Here is a 19,559-nt window from a genome sequence, read left to right as displayed (position 1 = left end):
AAGTATAAAAAAAAGGATAAAAATAAAATATGTGTATATACATATATATATATATATATATATATATAAAAATAAACCTTCCCTCACCCACCCTCCCATCTCTCCTGGGTAGGCTGGGTCCATCTCCAGCTCTGGGAGCTTGAGGGTCCTCCAGTTTCTTAGCTGTTCCTAGGACTGCTCTCTTCTGGATGGAGATGTCTGATGGTTCTCCAGGTTTCTGTTGGAGCCACTTCTCCAGTGTGGGGGTACTACTGTTGCCTTCACCTTCCAGGCTTTCTCCAGCTCTTCCTTGAGTCCTTGGTGTTCCTCCAGGTTCTCGTGTTTCTTTTCCTGATATTTCCATCGGTGGAGATGCTACATCCATCACTACAGCCTTCCTTTGCTGCTTATCCATGATTTCCATGTCCAGTTGGCTGGCCACCACCATTTAGTCAGTCTGTATCTGGAAGTCCTGCAGGATCTTAGTCCTTTCATTCTCCACCACCTTGGGAGGTGTTTCCATTGTGACCTAGGGGTCTCCAGTTCATATTCTGCTCAGATGTTTCTGGACACGATGCCAGTTACTTGGTTATGGAGTTCCATGTATTCTTTGTCTGCCAGTATCTTGCCCGGTGCGGTAAATCTGGGGTCCTCCTGGTGTGGTAGACCTGGGGTCCTGCTTTGTGCGGTAGATCAGGACCTCCATTGCCCTGGTTCTCCTGTGCTGCCATGGTTACTGCCTCTGTGCTGTCCTTCAGTCCAGCCCTCTCTAGCCACTGGTAGGACTTGTTCATATCCACCACTTCAGCTCTCTGTCGGTGGTACATCCCATGCAGGGCTTGTCCTCCATGATGGTTCCTCCATTTCTCACTTTTGAAAGCCTGAAACCAACATGGTTTCAGCACAAGGTGGAGCAGGAGGTCCACGACATTTTAGTATGCATGAAGGGGGTCCCTGAGGAAAAAAGGTTGGGAACCAGTGTGCTAGATGACAGAACTGATGGTGCTTAGTCATTTGTTTTAAAGTATAAAATAAATATGTCCACATACATCTGAGACTGGTCGCAGTTTATTTAGTGTTAAATAATTACACTCAGAGGAAGACCTGCAGGTGCAGAAGGACACCATCACCACGATTAACCAGGTGGACAAGGAGCTGCGGGACATAAAGACCGTCTGAAGGGAAATGAGGACAATAATAAAAAGCTTTGTGTAAGAATAAATAAATAAAGGAAATCCTCCTCTTGTGTGTTTCATTAGTTTAGCATCACGCTCTACTGGAATGAAGGACTGAAGCTACTTAACCGCCTGTTCTTTTACTGGCTGCTACATGCTGGCAGCAGACTGGCTCCTTATTTATCTGGATGGGTTTTATAACATGAAAGTTTTGTTCCACAGTGACAGAACATGTTTTAGTGGTTGAGCTTCTTCCCTCCGAGCGTGGCTCTCAGGAGAGTTTATATGGAACGTGTGTCTTCATTCGTTTCTGCAAACAGCTTTAATATCTGTATATGTGGTGTGAAAGGTAATAGTGGATTGTGCACAAATGCCTCACCTTTCCTTTCACATCCCGTCCTTGGTTTTATTCTGTCATTGGTGTCGCCGTTTTCCAGACTGAGTCCGTACGGGAGGATCAGAGTTGCCGTGGAGGAACGAACATTTTCCCGCCAAGTTTGGATTTTTTATAAATCCCAGAAGTTGACTATATTTGGCTGGTTTTTGTTCCTATGCCGGCTTCAGAAATGAGGCCTCTGGTGACACTTTTTCTATTTTTGTGCTTTAATTATTCGTCTTAATTTTACTTATGTGCTTGTTTTCTGGTGTGTTTTTACATTGTTTTCATCTGTTGTAAAGCACTTTGGTTCACCGGTGGGTTGTTATAAAGTGCTATTTAAATAAAGTACTTTTACATTTTACGTGCTTGTTTATGTGTGTGCGTGTTACAGCTGATTGTTGGCGAGGTGAACACGCTCCGTTGACGTCAGACGGAGGACTCGGCCTCCTTCACCCCAAATCTGGCTGTTGAGAAAGATCTGGAGTTTATAAGACAGTTATTAAGCAAAAACAGTGTTTATGGGCTAATTTCATGGTTTCTGACAGACTCCAACTTTCTGTGATAATTTACTGACTTTTGTTTTTCTTTAATGGAAAACACTTCACTCAAAAGGCAGAGCTGCACGTGATCTTGGTGTTTTTCCTTCTGGCTTAAAATTTCTGGTGTCGCCCTTCCCAGCTTTTAATCAGAAGCAGATCAGCTGTTTGACACTCGCCTCCAAACTGTTCACATACTGTCACCATACCGTGACATTACTAACCACATACACACATACGAGACGAGGGGATGATGGTGGTCTTGGGACTATTAAGAGAAAAATCCAGAACTGAAAGAAACAACCGATTGGAGACGGCGTGAACACAGCTTTTATATCCTTCCTGGATCTCCAGTCAGCTCGCTCTCTGATTGGCTGCTTTCCGTTCCACGTCACCACGCACGCAGTCACGACTCGTCGGCTTTCCTCACGTGAAGATTTTGGGTCGTAAATATTGAACATGTTCAATACACCTCCTGTGTGAAACCAGTGCCAAAGAAATTTCACACCCGAGAACTCAGCAGCTACAAGCCGGTAGCCCTCACGTCCCATCTGATGAAGACTCTGGAGAGACTGGTCCTGGGACACCTCCGCTCCACGGTGGGACCCTCCATGGATCCACTGCAGTTCTCCTACCGGCCATTACGTGTTTTTTTTGGAGAAAGAAAAGTGTGCAGCCTTCATGATGAAATCTCTTAAGGATGCCCAGACGTTTGTAATTTATGCCACACATGAATAAAAAAACATACCAATGACAAGCCCATAATATTTGCATCCCTCACGACACGAATAAGAACCAGATCAGCCGGTGTTTAACTAGTCCTCATCTAGTCCCACCCAGTTTTCTCTCTTTTCATCTTTTCACCCACATTTCCATCCTGCCTGAATCCCAGCCTGCTGGGATCCTTCTGGAAGACTCTGGCCCCTCATTCCTTCTGAAACAAAGGTCATCTTTCTTTTCTTATTAGAATGAGTCACACGAGCAAACATGCTGCTTTGTGTGGGTAATTTGACTGTTTCCTCCTTTTTCCGGGGCAGAAAGGGAGGGAGCTGGCCGAGGAGATGAGGAGGAGGTGCTGCCCATTGGGCCTCAATTTGCAGTTCAATGATAATTTAGCCTAATTGAGCTTTCAGCCGCAAGTTCAAAACAACCCCCAACCACCCACCTAAAACAACTTCTACTCTTCATTCCTGCCTGTAACGAAGTTTGTTTGTGCGATTAATTTCTTTTCACACAAATAGGACAACATGCAAGACAACAATGCCCTCTGTGTTACCCCCACAAACATGCAGACGAAGCAGCCTGGTGCATGTGAACAGGTCTCGCCCCACCCTGTTTAACCCGTTTTAGCTGCTTGATGACACAGAGGCAAATACAGTTACCACACAGGACTGAGAATGTATAATATATCAAGTTTATTTGTGTTTTTAATGCAAAATGAACAAATTTAAACATTAAGATTCACCGCTAATAGAAGCTTGCTGGATCAGCTAAATGGTCCGAGCTGTAACCAGGAAGGTTGTGACCCGTCACCGTGCTGTATGGATGGTACAGCTCACATTCTCATTCTCTGCACAACAGGTAACAGATGTTGAGCTAAGCTCCCGTTTTACATTTCAACTAATCAAAGACTTCAGGCTGGGAAAGCCTCCGTTTTCTACCTCACGTCCATCAGGACAGATTGACATCTGAGACTTAAAAGTCCTGAAAGTCCTGAACGTCTCAGGCTTATGTTCTCTGTACTTAACAACACTCAGATGTTAAAGATACCCTGCAGAGTCCAGAGCTTTATTTGTCTGTTTTCTCCTCTAACTGCACATTGCTGCACATTTCTGCATCTACATGACTTGACAACCAAAGAAACATCCAAATATTCCTCTGTTGTTCTATAAATGGAGAAAACTCCTTAATCCCAACTTTTTAGTTGAAAGATGCTAAAATCTGTTGAGGAATTTGACCTTCTCGGGTTCCTCTTCCCTTTGCCATCAAGCTCTGCCTCCTCTATCTAGTTACTTACAAAAGTCAGATTTTATACCAAACAGTTTATCAGATGGATCCGGAAACTGCTGCGTCACTGGTTAACATGCAAAAACAAAGCTGGATAATAATACAGGCAGAGAATGTGGAAAACAAATCCTGTGTTTTTATATCACAATGGCACATGCAGATAAATGACTGGCTAATCATGAGAGAAGAGGCAGGACAACATAGACACAGACCCAGACCACAGCGTGGACGGGGTTCAGAGCTGCGTTCAGCAAAGCTCTCCCAGTCTAAAGGTTTCCCTCCAGAAGGACGGTCTTTAAGTCCGCCGGGCAGTTGATGGTGAACACCATGTGCGAGGTGTTTCGTCTCTCCACAAGGGTGGCCACAGCCTCACCCAGGTCCAGGTGGTTCAGGAAGCCGGGCGCCATGCGCTCAGGGGTGGCGACGCCCGTGTCAATCTTCACCTGCCGGAGGAAAGAAGAAGAGGATAAATGGAAAGCAAGGTTGCAGAGAGGCAGGAAGAGAGGATTTCCAGATGTCTCACACGAGCTGGTTCTCCAGTCCTGCTCTGGTCTCCATGCAGAGGACAGAGAATCCTTTAATAAATTACAGGTTTGAACCTTTTCTCGGTCGAGAGGGCAGAACTCTGGATATCTGTGTGACAGCTTTATTATTTACTCTGTTCTGAAAAAAACTGAACACATTTAGATGAATTTGTTGATTAAATATTATAAAGTCAAAACTTCAAGGCCAGCTGTGAGTGACATGATGTCCCGCTCAGGTCACGTGATTCTAGCTGTTTAATCTCACCTGGTTCAGTCTGCAGGGCAGCTCGGGGTATTCCTCCCGCAGCACCTGGCAGAAGGCCAGAGCGCTGGCCGCTCCCACCGTCAGGAAGCCGGTACCAGGCATCAGCAGCTTCTCTCCAGCTCCTCCTGTGGAACCAGGCAGCAAACCAGGCGTCGTTCTACAGAATCAGCAGGTTTTTAAAACATGTTTCCACCCTGCGGAGGAGGTTTGGATGCTGGGATGTTGTGGAATAAAATTACTTTTAATATTTTTAGTTTATTGTTTGTTATTTGGAAGTTTGAGCTATAAAGACTCGTGTCCCTTTGGATTCTGTGTAACTGGAAGAGTAGAAAACTACTTGTGGAGAGTCCGCTAAGCCAGATTTCCTGCAGCATCATAAATGACATAAAAGGCAACTGACGCTTTATGGATTTACTTCTCAACAATGGAACGTTTTATGAAGAATTCCCCCGACAGACTCACCCGTGATGAAGGTGTATGTACAGTCAGAGTTGTCCCTCACCAGGGGGAAGAAAGCCTTCCATGACACAAACGTGGAGTATAGTAAAGTGTCAATGACCTGCAGAGTTGAAAGGGGGAATGTTAAGCTGCAGAAAGTCCTGCAGACTTGCCTTAACTACTATTAAAGACCTGCTACCAGGAAGATCACTAAAAGCAAATAAAGCATCCAGGTTTGGGTGCTAAGGAAAGTCAGCGTGCTTTAGCTAACAGCTGCTGTGTGCTCACCCAGTGAAGATCTTTGAGGGACTGGGTATGTGGGGGTCCGCCCTGCCACCAGCTGAAACCCAGAGAGGAAATGATGTCGGTCACTTTTCCCACCTCCTTCAGCAGCGCCTGCTTCACCTGCTCGGCTCCCTCCTCTGAACCTGAAACAGTTGCAGGAATTCAGGAGAGGAAAGGCTTCCAGCTGGTTCTCCACCCTGGATTCATGGCATCTGGTTCTGATCACGTTCACACAGCTTTGCCAGTATTTAGCTGACACTTGCTAATGTCACATAAAAACATCCGTCATATGAAAAAGAAAGCACACGCTTTTTTATTTTAAGGTTTGTTACGTCAGGACAAAGAAGAAAATCTTCTGGTCTTTTCCAAGTCCTAGAGTTTGATCAACCGAGCTGCAGATGAACAACATGATATGTGACATCTTGTCATTAAATGCAGAAGCAGCTGACACCCCAACAGCCCGTAGGACGCCGTTTGGCAGCCAGAACCTAAAGTCATCATATTCCGTGTGATGTTATCAGGCTTGCACATGGCTGTGGGAAATCTTTTGGCCTCTCTTCTTTATACTTTACTTAAGTTCATTGAGATTTGAAGGCAGGTTCCACCACAGCACTTCAGTCAGGCTGAGATCTGGACCACTCCCAGACAGCAGACACGTTGGGCCCAATCCAGACCACTTTTGGCTCCTATGGCTCAGTTACGCCACTGGCTGGCATGAATGGGCCAGAGGTGGACCCGATGTCAACAGCTGGCCTAGACGTGGATTACGGCAGTGTTTTCTGGGCCAGAAGTGGTCCTGAAACAGAAAGCCTTCCTTATGTGGTGGTCAGGTGACTGAATTCTGGCAGCTACACTCACATCTCTGTACTACATGCTGTCTGGTGAACCAGCTTGCATTCACACTAGTTTGACTGGAACCAAAGTGGGAGGACTTCGTGAAGTAACTGGAAGCAAAGTGGTCCCATTATTTGCAAACTTTTGTCCTGTATGTCTTCTACCTACCACCTTCATTTGTGGAGGACCCGGGGTAGGAGGTGGTCCTCGGTCGGCTTCTTCTGTGGTTGTGGCGGCTGCAGGAAGTGAATTCTGTGCCCCCGTTAGGTGGTTTCTGTTTGATGCCCCGTCATGCTGCTCAGCAGCTTGACAGATGTGACACCACATCCAGCTGTTTCCTGTTGCAGTGCTCCCTCTTCACTTTCCTAAGCCGATAGGTTATTGGATCCGGCGTTTCAGGCGAGCGCAGCCTTCACCCACTGTTAAATATTTGGTAAATGGTCTGTACTTATAAAGCGTTTATAAGTACGTCACATTCACCCAGTCACACACACATTCACACACTGATGGCGGAAGCTGCCATGCAAGGCGCTCAACCACGACCCATCAGGAGCAATTAGGGGTTTGGTGTCTTGCTCAAGGACACCTCGACATGAGCTCAATTGGCCCGGGACTGAACCGTCAACCCTTGGGCTACAGGATGACCGCTCTACCCACTGAGCCACACTGCCCCACAGTTCATGAGGAACAGCCACAATGTTTTGTTTCTGGTTGAAAAATGACTTTTCAGTTTCAGAACCAGCTATTTTTCATCCTGGATGGGCTGGTTGATCTCATAAAACCACATATTATGGAGATGACATCACCAGGTGTGGGCGGGTCATCAGTGATGACCTCATCACCACCGTGATGAGACACCAAACGTGTTGCTGACGACCAAAATTCCTTGACTTTTTCCTTTCCTTTCTTTTCTTTTCTTTTCTTTTCTATTCTTTTCTTTTCTATTCTTTTCTATCCTTTTCTTTTCTATTCTTTTCTATTCTATTCTTTTCTTTTCTTTTCTATTCTATTCTATTCTATTCTTTTCTTTTCTATTCTATTCTATTCTATTCTATTCTATTCTTTTCTATTCTTTTCTTTTCTATTCTATTCTTTTCTATTCTTTTCTATTCTTTTCTATTCTTTTCTATTCTATTCTTTTCTTTTCTTTTCTATTCTTTTCTTTTCTTTTCTATTCTTTTCTTTTCTTTTCTTTTCTATTCTATTCTTTTCTATTCTATTCTATTCTATTCTTTTCTATTCTTTTCTTTTCTATTCTATTCTTTTCTTTACTTTTCTTTTCTATTCTTTTCTTTTATATTCTATTCTATTCTATTCTATTCTTTTCTTTTCTTTTCTATTCTATTCTATTCTTTTCTTTTCTATTCTTTTCTATTCTATTCTATTCTTTTCTATTCTATTCTATTCTATTCTTTTCTATTCTTTTCTTTTCTATTCTTTTCTATTCTATTCTATTCTATTCTTTTCTTTTCTATTCTTTTCTATTCTATTCTATTCTTTTCTATTCTATTCTATTCTTTTCTATTCTTTTCTATTCTATTCTATTCTTTTCTTTTCTTTTCTTTTCTTTTCTTTTCTTTTCTTTTCTATTCTATTCTATTCTATTCTATTCTATTCTATTCTTTTCTTTTCTATTCTATTCTATTCTATTCTATTCTTTTCTTTTCTTTTCTATTCTTTTCTTTTCTTTTCTTTTCTTTTCTTTTCTTTTCTATTCTATTCTTTTCTATTCTATTCTATTCTTTTCTATTCTTTTCTTTTCTATTCTTTTCTTTTCTATTCTATTCTTTTCTTTACTTTTCTTTTCTATTCTTTTCTTTTATATTCTATTCTATTCTATTCTATTCTTTTCTTTTCTTTTCTTTTCTTTTCTTTTCTTTTCTTTTCTTTTCTTTTCTTTTCTTTTCTATTCTTTTCTTTTCTATTCTTTTCTATTCTATTCTATTCTTTTCTATTCTATTCTATTCTTTTCTATTCTTTTCTTTTCTATTCTTTTCTATTCTATTCTATTCTTTTCTTTTCTTTTCTTTTCTTTTCTATTCTATTCTTTCTTGTCATTGTGTTCTGTATTAACACACCTGAAAGACCAGCCAGAGGTCCTGCTTTAACAGGCGTGTTCATACTTCCTGATGATCCTTTAATCAGTAGAAATTCATCAGCTGCACCTGGTTGCTACCAACCCTCTGAACTCCTGTGGAAGCAGCGAGGGTGGCCTTCCTGTTTCACACACTGCTTTTTGCCAAATAAATAACGACGCAGTATAATATGTCATGTTGTTGCACATCGGAGGTAAAATTTTCCCACATTAAAGACCTCGCCAGGAACTGAGGATTTTTTTTATGTACTATAGAATTAAACGATTAAACGTTTGCAGCCATTAGCTCATGAGAACAGTCTGGAATCCTCAGTGGAACTGATGCAAATACTACACCCCATTTTAATTTCTATTAAGCTAATATGAAAAACATATTTTAAATACGTAGGAGTAGTTAGGAGGAGTTGGAAATTATGCATTAAGAGCTGTGGACAAGAACACAGAATCCCCACAGGAGAGAGTGAGGATAACTTACCCACATTCCCCACTATGGTGGTGAGGTTATTCTTTGTGTTTGGAGAGACGAGTGATCGGAGTTTCTCCAGCCGGCTGCTGTCCCTGGAGATAACCGCCACTTTAAAACCTATAAAAACCCAGCACATTGTCAAAGAAATGATTTGCACAGACATGTATGAGCAACACATTTAACACTAATGAGTGTGTATGAAAGCCAACAGAGGAATAAAAATGAGGGAAAATTGTTGTTTTCTCTTCAGTTTAAACAACGAAGCTGCATCCTCCTCCATGGAAGAAAAGCAGGGATTTAAATTCTGAGACACAAACAGCCTCCAAGCAGGGATGAAGACTGGACACTCATCTACCTCCGACTAGAAACTATGACCTTATTGTTGATGGCAATAAAGAAAAGTGCTGAAAGCAAAGTTCTGATTAATATCATGTTACCACGGCAACCAAACCACCAGCAGAAGAACCCCAAAAATTTCAAAAATCAGCTGCTTTCTATACACACTCTTTCCATCTCAGGTTGCAAGAAGAATCCAAAACACAACCATGCCAACTTTATTTATAAAGCACTTGTACACAATGACAGCTGAGATCAGGAATACAAAACGTGTAAAAACACAAAACGTGTAAAAACACAAAACGTGTAAAAACACAAGATGTAAAACTGATAATAAAACAACAGAAGACAAACAGAATCAAAGTCCAACAATAAAAACCATAAAATACATTAAATGAATAAAATCAGTGGATGTCTAACAATCAAAGGCAGCCTTGAAGCAGCAATAGAAGAGGGTTTGAACCAGGTTCTGGTTCTGGTTCTGGTTCTGCCGGAGGTTTTTCCTTCCTGTCAAAGGGGAGTTTTTCCTCTCTGTGCAGCTCCAGATGGGGATTGAATCACAGCTGCTGGTTTTCCTTGGCTAGACTTTATTTATTATGAACTGGCTTGTATGAATATTGATTGGATGATGAGTTGGCTCCAACTGATTGTATGTAAAGACGACATTGTTGTAAAATGGTGCTACACAAATAAAGCTGAATTGATTTGAATTGAATAAGGACCAGGGGCCTCCTTTCTAAAGCACCGGTGTACACCAGTAATCAACTTCTGGGTTTATAAAACCAAACCTGGTGGGAGAATGTTCCTACCGCCTTCCGTACGCACAAAATCTGGAGAAACGGGAAACAATCCAGAATAAAACCAGAGATGATGTGAGACATTCGTTAGCTTTCACACCACGTTAAATATTACAGCTGTTTGCAAAAGCCAATAATTAACAAGAGGAAGGAAGATGTTATTAATAAGAACCTCAGCCACTAAAACATGTTCTGTCGTTGTGAAACGAAACTTCTATGTTATAAAATCCATCCAGATAAATAAGGCGACAGTCTGCAGCCAGTGTGTTCCAGTGTGTTTGAGCTGTAAACAACACAGAATTACTTAACCGTGATGAAAACCACCTTTACTGTTGATAAAATTTTTTATTTTTTTTTCTTTAAAAAACGGGATTTTGTGGGTAAAAAAAATGGTTCATAGCGCCCCCTATAGGATAAAACCAGGTTTAGTTTTTCATGATTTGGAGCCATACTGGTGCTTCTCTAGGTAACATGAGACAATTTTAAAAACCCCACAGTCCCTCCCTCCAGATGCAGGTAGGCGGGGCCTCACCTTTCAGGCATAGAAAGCCCCGCCCACCTGCATGTATGAAGGGATATGAGCTGATCTGGTGTAGATCTGCTAGTTTCAGACTTCTGTTCTTCCACAGAGTTTTTGGTGAAATCTTCCTGCAATGGGACGGATTTGTGCTTCTGGGGGTGTAAAAGTAAAACCGGACTTTATTCTTTACCTGCTGATCCTCATCTGGCAACAGACAGCAGCTCATATCGTAGCAGCAGCAACTTCCAGCAGCTCTTCCTGCAGCTGCCACAACCTGCTGCGAGTCTCCACAGCTTTCCAGAGCTGCTGGAGCTGCTGACAGGCAGCTAACAGCTAACAGCGCTAACGGCTCAGACTGATACGTTCAGGACCACCTGGTTCATGTGTAGCTGAGGAGGTTCAGGAGGGAAAGTCTTCCACCTCAAAGACGCTCTGTGGTGAAGCTGCTTTGTGAATCTCTCTTTCCATCCATCTAGTGGCCTCTGAGCTGTTGTCTGTCAATCATTTCTGCCTGTTTATCCCGACACGCCCACTCTCTGGCAGTAGGTGGAGTTACACCGGAAGTAGGGGGTGTAGTTACACTTTAAATAATAATTACTATTAAAATAACATGATCGTCATGGAAACGTGCTCATCAGTCAGGCTACAATCAGGGTGTTTTCCACCTGTAGCTGTTCAGATCATTGATGGTGAGATATAAAAGAGCGTAAAGACAAACAACAACTCATCTGCTGGACCATATGCCACGAGGCTCCGGAGTGAGCTGGTTTTCAGAGACCAGCAAGACCTGCTGCATGGCTCCTTAACTACTTTTTATTGGTGTCCCAGTTTCCCTCCAGACGTTATCTCCTGCAGCTCCTTGTCCACCTGGTTAATAGGGGTGATGGTTCCCTCTGCATCTGCAAGACTTCCCCCTGAGGACACGGCTGCTGTGGTGCTGGGTGGAGTCTCTGGCCTCACCCTCTCCACCCACAGCTGCAGCCCCGCCCACCTGGCTGGAACACCCAGGAACTAGAAATATTTACCACAAAATAAACTGCTGCCAGTCTCAGACGTATCCGTACATGTTTATTTTCTAGATGAAAACAAATGACTAAATGAGCTGGCGCGTCTTTCCTCTGACTCGACAGCATCTCCACCTGCTGCCCTCCTCCGCCTTTCTGACCTGGTGATGACCACGTCGTCCCCACCAGATAAAACCTGTTCTAGTTTTCCAACATGGTCCATCAGGATCTCAGTCTCACATTCCAGAGAAATCCTCTTCCTCCCTCCTTTCCCTCCTGAGCCATCATGGAAATGATGATTCAGACATTGTTAAAGATTTCACACAAGTTTTTGAGCACAGCTGTGCATATGTAGACTTGTAACCTCTTATTCTGAGTGAAAACTTCCAAAGGAACTTCTCTGGACTTCAACAATCTAAAAATATCCTCGTAAAGGGCATTCCTTGCCAGTACTTGGTTTGTTTGTTGTTGATACTGATGATTAATAAATTGAACTGTAAAAAAATCTCCAAAACAGTTTATTACTGTGTAGCTCATCCTGCACATAGTCAACATAGCTTAAAGATTATCTAAACTGTGTGTGTTTGGGGAGGGTTTATGCTCATGCAAATCAAATCAGAGGGAATTATATTTAGTTACTTTTAGCAGTAAAACTGTCTAATAAATAATCTAACAGTGCAAAACAAGAAAATGCTGATTAAAAAACACTGAAACTCCATGCTTGACCCCCTGTGTATAAAATTTCACTAAATTAGCAGGTCATGGAAAGCAAACACAAAGAAAAACGTTTGCAGGGTAAAATCATCTCTTTGCATCTCCAAGTGGTACAAGATGAGCTTACCTTTATCCAACAGGGCTTTAACTATTCCAGAGCCCACTGTCCCTGCTCCTCCCAGAGCTAACACTACCCTGTCTGAGTTTGACATGCTGACTCCAGCTGCACAGACCTGCACGAGGATGAAGGATGGAGGGTGGCCCGCTGAGTCTGCTGGAAGAGAAGCTGCTGGCTTGTGAAGAGCATCTCGCTCAAACCAGGGAGCTTTAAACTAAACCAATGGGACACAGTTCCACCCCTCCAAAGCCACCGAAGCCCCGCCTGCAGGCCAACAAAGGAGACTCAACACTACAGTGTGTGTTTGTGGAGGCTGGACCAGTTTCAGATGATGGAGAGTAGAGGCATTTTGAAAAGTAGAAGTTAACTTCTTGGTCTCTCTTTGCAGAAATTTGTCTTGGACAGAGGAATCCCATGCACCGACAACACATACACACCTACTGTAAATCAATAAATAACCATCTATAAAAAACTAAACAAAAACAATAAAACAAATCAATAATCAGAATCAGAGAACTTTCTAAATCCCCGGATGGAAACTGAATTGTAGCCGTGTAGTAGTACACATGTTTCAGTAGTATTACCCCAGATGTCCCCAAAAGTGTGTCCCAGGTGACAGGTCAGTGAGTTCATGCAAAAGTTGTAGTGGATGAAATGCTGACATCTAGTGTATGAAACACCTCACAAGCAAATTATATTTTTATAAAATATTTTCTTAGAACGCCGTCTAGTTCCCCGTGTTTTCTTTTGTTTGACACTCCTACCAGTGTATTTATTTATTTAGAAATAGCATTGTTTTTATTGTCTGCATATTGATGAAAACTTAATGGAAGACCGCCTCTCTTTCGGCCCGTCCTGACACACATTCCAAGCGCACCCATCTGGGAAAATCCGTGCCACGTGACAATGTTTACTTTATCACCGTAGCGCAGAGACGTCTGAGCGGTAGGAAATGTACCTGTTCTACTCGTCCGGGAATCATCTGAAGAAATATTAAGTACAGGTGAGTTGTTTTTTCTTCCGCGTGTTAGAATAAAGTTAATATTTGAATCGATATTTGGACATTCGACTTCTAGATAAAGTTATTTTAGCTCACACGCCCATTGTTTCTCCTGGACTCACGTTTCATTCGGAATTCATATTCATTTATTTAGTTTTAGAAAATTTTAGTTTTACAGTCTGAAACTCCAACCATGGGGGTATGTTAGTCAGAAGATGAATTTTTTTCTTTTGTATTTTTAAGCTTCTGGAATATTTCCTTTCACTTCCTGGTACCTCCACACTGACCCACTGGTTAGACCGTGAAATTGGGACTTTGGGTGTGAATATTAGGCGAGCTGAAGAACCTCTTCCACATTTCTGAATCCATTTTGTTCCATTTATAAAAAATAAAAAAGTAAGGACTTTTTGTTGTGTGGCATGTTTGAGTTTTGAAGTAGAAACCAGTTCGGTTAGCTAACGTTAGCTGTAGTTAAAACAGGCTAAGCTAATGCTAATGCAGACGTTGAAATCTGTTTCACTTTCGGTCTGAGTTAGCTTAAAACTAACCGTTACTGTAATGATTTGTTGTACAAAGTCAGTTTCAGGGTTTTATTTCTCAGTTTGTTCAGTGTCTACAGCTTCATCCGGATGTGTGTCAGTCACACAAGAACTTTACTAAATACCAGCTAGTTAGCAGCTAGTTAGCAGGTTAATGTGGAACTGGTGAAGCTAGTAAATGGAAGACAATGAAGAGTATAGTTACTGGAATTAACAGAATGGATTTTGGTTATTTTGGTTTCCTTTTGCTTTTCAGCGTCCATGTATGTGTTTGCTGAAATGATTGTACAGTTTTGACAGATACATGATGATAATGTCATTTTATCATCATGCTAACGGATGTTTGCTTTAGTTGGTTCATTTCTAACAAACTGCTGGTAATCCAGAGATTCAGGTAGAATTAAACCACTTTGTTCTGTTTCATAGTGAGATCTGTCAGTATTGTATAAGTTATCATCAGTCACTCATTTTATGTACATTTTATTGCAAACAAATACAGTTATTTTTATTTAATAAACAATCAAGGTTCAGTTCTTAATTTGAACAATTTTCTGGTCTGTCTCTCTGATGGGTGATTGGAAGAGATGAGCGTCTCCAGGCAGGTTGCCATAGAACTGGTGAGGGTGTACGATAACAGATTGGAGCAGCAAATTGTGCAGCGGGGCTCCAGCCTGGCTTGCAGAGATGAGGAACTGTGGAATGAGGTGGAGGGCTTGTTGAGGGATGGAGATGCTAAGGAGAAACACTGTCTGGGTCTGGATCCACTCGTGGTAATGGAGGAGTCTTTGAAGGCCGCTGCATCAGCACCAGCAGCAACATGCAGCAGACGAGTGAAAGCCAGAGGAGAGCTTCACGGCTTGGCGAAAGCTTTTGAGGTTCTAGAGCAAGCAGCCCTAAACCTGTATCTGGGTCCCTGGAGGAAGGAGTACAGCGTCATCAAGGTAGTCCCAGAACGATGAAATGATCAAATATGCTGTTACATGTCTGAGCGGGATTGATCATTTTCTTTCTCTTTGTATCTTTATATCCCAGATGTACTCTGGTACATTTACCCACTGCATCACACCCGTGCTGTCCATGCCCCAGATTGAGAAACTCTTCGGGCTGTTGGGATACCAGCCCAGTGCCACCTGGCCTCAGCAGCTCTGCCTCCAGCCACCCAGAGTCAGCCCTGCTTTCCTGGATGATCTCCTACGTTTGTCTTGTGCCTTCTTCCTCGCCCGCTGTGAGTGCTACCTTCTGCTGACGGCTCTAGGGAAGCACGTCGGCGATGCTCAGTGGGAGCTGGGCGTGGTGAGGGAGCGGCGGAAAGGAAACAGCTTGCAGGTGCGTCTGCTTCAATCAAACCAGCCAACCTGTGATCATCAGCAGTGATGCGTTTGTTTCTTCGTTTGTTTAGAGGACGGGATCATTTTCTTTTGTAGCCCCACGTTGTGATTAAACAGCAGCTGTGCTGTCAGACACTTCAGTCACACGTTTTTGTTCATTAAGTTATTGCAGAAAATAATGCTGTAAACATAAAATATTTCATCTGAAAACTTTGCATCTTGAGTGCATTTTACTCACGCTGGGCTTTTAAAAGATGTGGAAAAGACTGCAGAAGCTCACACCTGCTCACATCTAACGACGAGTGTTTAGAGCTTTAGGTCTGAGCCGAGTGTCAGACTGAGATTTTACAAAGACTGAATCACTGTTTACGAGACTACAACCAGATTCTTTTAGCTTTTCTGTGTGGAGAGCTGATGTGGAACAGGGCTGATCTGCCCACAGCGAGCAGAAGGGAGAGTTTCCCTCCAGGATCAGTTATCAGTGTGGCTCTGCACCTCCACCAGGTGTTCCACCGCCTCATCAGCACCTGGAGGAGTTTCTGTTCTTCTCTCATTTGTTAGATCATGATACTGTAACACAGAAATGATGCACAGCAGACGTTTACTTCTGATAGCATCCGCTCCTCGTCCTGGACGCTCCACCTGCAACGTTCCATCACCGCTTCTTCTTCCTCTGTTTCCCGTCTGTTCTTGTTCTGTCGGGATTCCTGTTCCTGCTTTCGTCAGAGCTCATCTATTGGCTGGCGATTGTGTTACGTTGCTGCGACTTGCGATAATATCAAACACGTTTGATATTGTTGCAGACCAGAGACCAGAGAAAGACAGACATGAAACAGATTACAAGCTCAAACCAACGGTGGAGATGACGGAGCGCTGCGACTCCAGAAAGACTCCTAGATTTCCTAAAGACTTCCGTTTGTCGTCTGCGGCTGGAAACCGTCTGGTGGAAGCCGGCACAAGCCATGACATGTTTTGTATTATCATGTCTCTTATTCCAAACTCAGCCTGCAGGGTTTTAGCTGCCAGTTTAAGACCAACGGATCAGGTACTTTATACCCATCCTGATCAGATGGTTTATTAAAGACCAGGCTGTCAGAAAGCTGGACTCTGTCCCTTCCCTCTGACCCCCGTCAGCACTTACTGGACACAGAAATGACTATAAAAAGAAAAAACCTGATGCTGCTACAGAATCACCAGAATTGTATATGTTCACAGACAAACTCTTTTCTATTGTATTTCACACTGTTTTTCTTTATTCTTTGTATTTTTGCACGGTGGGATGTAGAGAAACGTCCTTTTCGATTCCTGTGTATGTGCTCATGAACTGCAGAAACAGTAACAAAGCTTGAATCTTGACTAAATATATCTGTTCAGTCCGGCCTGTTTTCAGACGAAAACAAAGATTTCCTGTTGGGCTCGGACACCTCTAGAGCTGGGTTAGAAAAATCAATCCATTCAGATTTAATTAATCCAAGATAAAACGCGGAGACGTTTTTATATGTTTCCTTTTCCGGTGCGTGCTGAGGCGCGACTGACCGATGCTCGGCCATGTCGCTTCCGTCCAATCAGCTTCCGACTTTATGCCACATTCAGATGTTTTCACCAGTTAAATCATACTTTTATTGTCAAAATCTGCAATTTTATCCACATTTTCAGCCTCGTGGAAATCGTAGGGCTCCAAAACTTAACATTGGTTAGTATCTGGGTACACCTTCATTCCTCTTTCACAACCTTAAAGGGAAACACATGAACTTGCTGCAGATGGATAAGATGGTCTGAAGTCAGTCTAGACCAGAGGTGTCCACAGTCAGTCCTGGAGGTCCTGCAGGTTTTGGTTGTTTCCTGCTGCGGCACCTGAATCAGATTAATGGGTCGACATTTTTGGGCAGAACTTGAAAACAAGCTGTTGAAGAGATCCATTTAATTTGAATCAGGTGTGTTGGAGCAGGAAACATCTAAAACCTGCAGGCTTTCGATCTACCGTATCTCTCCTCTTTCTGCTTTCCTTCTTACTTCTCTTAACTATTCTCCTTTTTCTCTATTCCCTCTGGTCCAGCAACATTACATAAATTCCACAATTCAAAATAAATAAATGAGATTTAAAATAATAATAATTATATATATATATATAATATATATATATATGTATGTATGTATGTGTGTGTGTGTGTGTGTGTGTGTGTGTGTGTGTGTGTGTGTGTGTGTGTGTGTGTGTGTGTGTGTGTGTGTATGTATGTATGTATGTATGTATGCATGCATGCATATATATATATATATATATATATATGTATGTATGTATGTATGTATGTATGTATGTATGTGTGTGTGTGTGTGTGTGTGCGTGTGTGTATGTATGTATGTATATATGTGTGTGTGTGTGTGTGTGTGTGTGTGTGTATGTATGTATGTATGTATGTATGTATGTATGTATGTATGTATGTATGTATGTATGCATGTATGCATGTATGCATGCATGCATGCATATATATATATATATATGTATATGTATATGTATATGTATGTATGTACATAATCTTTCTTCGCCACAACACAGCAGCCAGACCATGATTCTGCTGCCACTGTGCTGGACAGGACAAGGTAGAAAGAAAAACCTGTGGCCCTCGAGGACCAGAGCTGGATGTCTCTGATCTAGACTCTCGGGTTTTTTTCAGCGTTAGATTTGTGCTGAATTAAAGAATTTAAGTTTGGTGTGATCACCACCTCAGCCAACCTGAACAGAGCAATACTTAAGAAGCCATTGTTCATGCCTCCCTACAGGTTGCCCTGGACAACACCAAGAAGACGCTTGAGATCAGCCAGTCTGCAGTGGAGCCACCAGACAGGGAACCGGATCTGTACAGAGATGACCTGGTTAATGGGGGGCAGGAAGATCTGAATGAAGGTGGAAAGAGTCCAGATTCCCAGCAGGGGCTCAGTAAGGCTGAACCTGAAGCCGACCACTCCTGCACATGTCTCCGTTCTCCTGTTTGTCCTAAACACTGCCTTGAATGCAACACCTTGCACAATATCACCTGTGCCTTTCTTGGTAGTTGTGAAGCAGAAGGTCACAACGTGCTGTTCCAAGACCCTTCCTGCCTTTATCCAATCACTTTCCACGAGTGCTGCGACTTGTCCACACCGGACCCTCAGGTCCTGTGTCGAGGCTGCAGGGTCTTCCACTCTGGTTCCTGCAAAGAGGGGAAATTGTGCCAAACCAACCACAACGTGAGCTCCCTGGGAGAGTGCTTCTGTGGGAAGGTGTGCTCCAGGAGTCCACTGGTTCTGTGCAGATATTGTGGAACTGAGTATTGTAGCAACTGTTGGTACAAAAATCCTATTACGTGCACATGTGGCCAAACGTTTGACCAGTCTTCATCTGTGTGATTTGTATGTGACAAGTTTTGCACTAATGAGGCACATTTAGCTAAATCACTGTGCCTTAAATCTGCAAACTGGAAGCAGCTTTCTTCTTTTGGATCAACAGATTTAAATGTTGCCTTGTGAGAAATGCAGTATTATTCGTGCTTCAGCGTTTGTCTTTCACTCATCTAGTTAATCTGTGTGTTGCCACATGTTCATTATTATAAAAGTAATGTAGTGTGAAGACAGCGTGGATAATTTGTGCACCTGTGTCACTTTACCTGATGTGAAGCACAACAGTTTTTTATGTTTGTCATTTACGTACAATGTGGAGTAAAAAGGGTCAACTAGCAGTTTGTTCTGTGTTTTATAATCCATGAGCTTTATTAGTTCACAGCAACTCTGTTCAAAAGCAAAGATGGAAAGAAACGCCCGTCAGACGTGCTGGAAGACGACAACTCCTGCTTGGTCAGGAGAAACTTAAGAGGCCTGAAAAAGTGATGGATACCTTTTAAATAGTTTAACTGAGCCGTTAAACCCTAGAGAAGAAACGCTTGTCAACCTGAGCATAGAAGGTGTAAATGTTTAAAGAGATCCGAGTCGTGAAGTCCCTGTGGCCCCGCGTGGCTGCCGTAGTTGACCCGTTAGTATTAAACTGAAGATGTTAATGGAGCCTTATTGTGACAACATGAAAGGGGGCTCAGAGGAAGAACGTGTTTAGATGCCACAACGCCTGAGTGGTGCAAACTCAATCTGAACTTTTAAAGCTGCATTCGCTCTGCTGGCAGAAATCAAAGCGTTGGCCTGCTTTGAGTCCTGATCTTCATCCACATAAACAAACCTGGGTGATGCTACCTACG

The 19,559-nt window shown here is 42.6% G+C and overlaps 2 protein-coding genes across 4 annotated transcripts; one reads left to right on the top strand and one right to left on the bottom strand.

Moving 5' to 3' along the window:
• Positions 1–3,469: 3,469 nt before the first annotated feature.
• On the bottom strand, positions 3,470–12,635 carry si:dkey-238o13.4 (uncharacterized protein LOC560780 homolog). The gene is made up of 6 exons (XM_041996594.1): positions 12,482–12,635; positions 8,993–9,100; positions 5,592–5,731; positions 5,328–5,424; positions 4,866–4,990; positions 3,470–4,519 (listed from the first exon to the last, which is right to left on the bottom strand). Exons 1-6 carry the CDS (start codon positions 12,564–12,566, stop codon positions 4,343–4,345), a joined length of 732 nt encoding a protein of 243 aa, XP_041852528.1. The 5' UTR covers positions 12,567–12,635; the 3' UTR covers positions 3,470–4,342.
• A 732-nt stretch (positions 12,636–13,367) lies between these two features.
• On the top strand, positions 13,368–19,052 carry spata2l (spermatogenesis associated 2-like). 3 transcript variants are annotated; one of them, XM_041996588.1, is made up of 5 exons: positions 13,368–13,475; positions 13,716–13,868; positions 14,594–14,952; positions 15,044–15,337; positions 18,118–19,052. In XM_041996588.1, the coding sequence occupies exons 3-5, from the start codon at positions 14,596–14,598 to the stop codon at positions 18,721–18,723; spliced, it is 1,257 nt and encodes a 418-aa protein (XP_041852522.1). In that variant the 5' UTR covers positions 13,368–13,475; positions 13,716–13,868; positions 14,594–14,595; the 3' UTR covers positions 18,724–19,052. The 3 variants fall into 3 exon arrangements, with proteins under 3 accessions (XP_041852522.1, XP_041852521.1, XP_041852523.1); XM_041996587.1 differs by lacking the exon at positions 13,716–13,868; XM_041996589.1 differs by lacking the exon at positions 13,716–13,868 and having other exon boundaries at positions 13,375–13,475; positions 14,579–14,952.
• Positions 19,053–19,559: the final 507 nt, after the last annotated feature.

Source organism: Melanotaenia boesemani, chromosome 10 (genome assembly GCF_017639745.1).
Source record: "Melanotaenia boesemani isolate fMelBoe1 chromosome 10, fMelBoe1.pri, whole genome shotgun sequence".
In the NCBI taxonomy this organism is placed as follows: domain Eukaryota; kingdom Metazoa; phylum Chordata; class Actinopteri; order Atheriniformes; family Melanotaeniidae; genus Melanotaenia; species Melanotaenia boesemani.
This window is presented reverse-complemented; position numbering and strand designations above follow the sequence as displayed.

Coding starts and splice junctions, on each gene's coding strand:
- si:dkey-238o13.4 (XM_041996594.1), bottom strand. CDS start 12,566: ATGTCAAACTCAGACAGGGTAGTGTTAGCTCTGGGAGGAGCAGGGACA. Junction 5,732..8,992: donor CACCATAGTGGGGAATGTGG/GTAAGTTATCCT, acceptor CAACTGTTTCAG/GTTCAGAGGAGGGAGCCGAG. Junction 4,520..4,865: donor TGCCCTGCAGACTGAACCAG/GTGAGATTAAAC, acceptor TTCCTCCGGCAG/GTGAAGATTGACACGGGCGT.
- spata2l (XM_041996587.1), top strand. CDS start 14,596: ATGAGCGTCTCCAGGCAGGTTGCCATAGAACTGGTGAGGGTGTACGAT. Junction 14,953..15,043: donor AGGAGTACAGCGTCATCAAG/GTAGTCCCAGAA, acceptor TTTATATCCCAG/ATGTACTCTGGTACATTTAC. Junction 15,338..18,117: donor GGAAAGGAAACAGCTTGCAG/GTGCGTCTGCTT, acceptor GCCTCCCTACAG/GTTGCCCTGGACAACACCAA.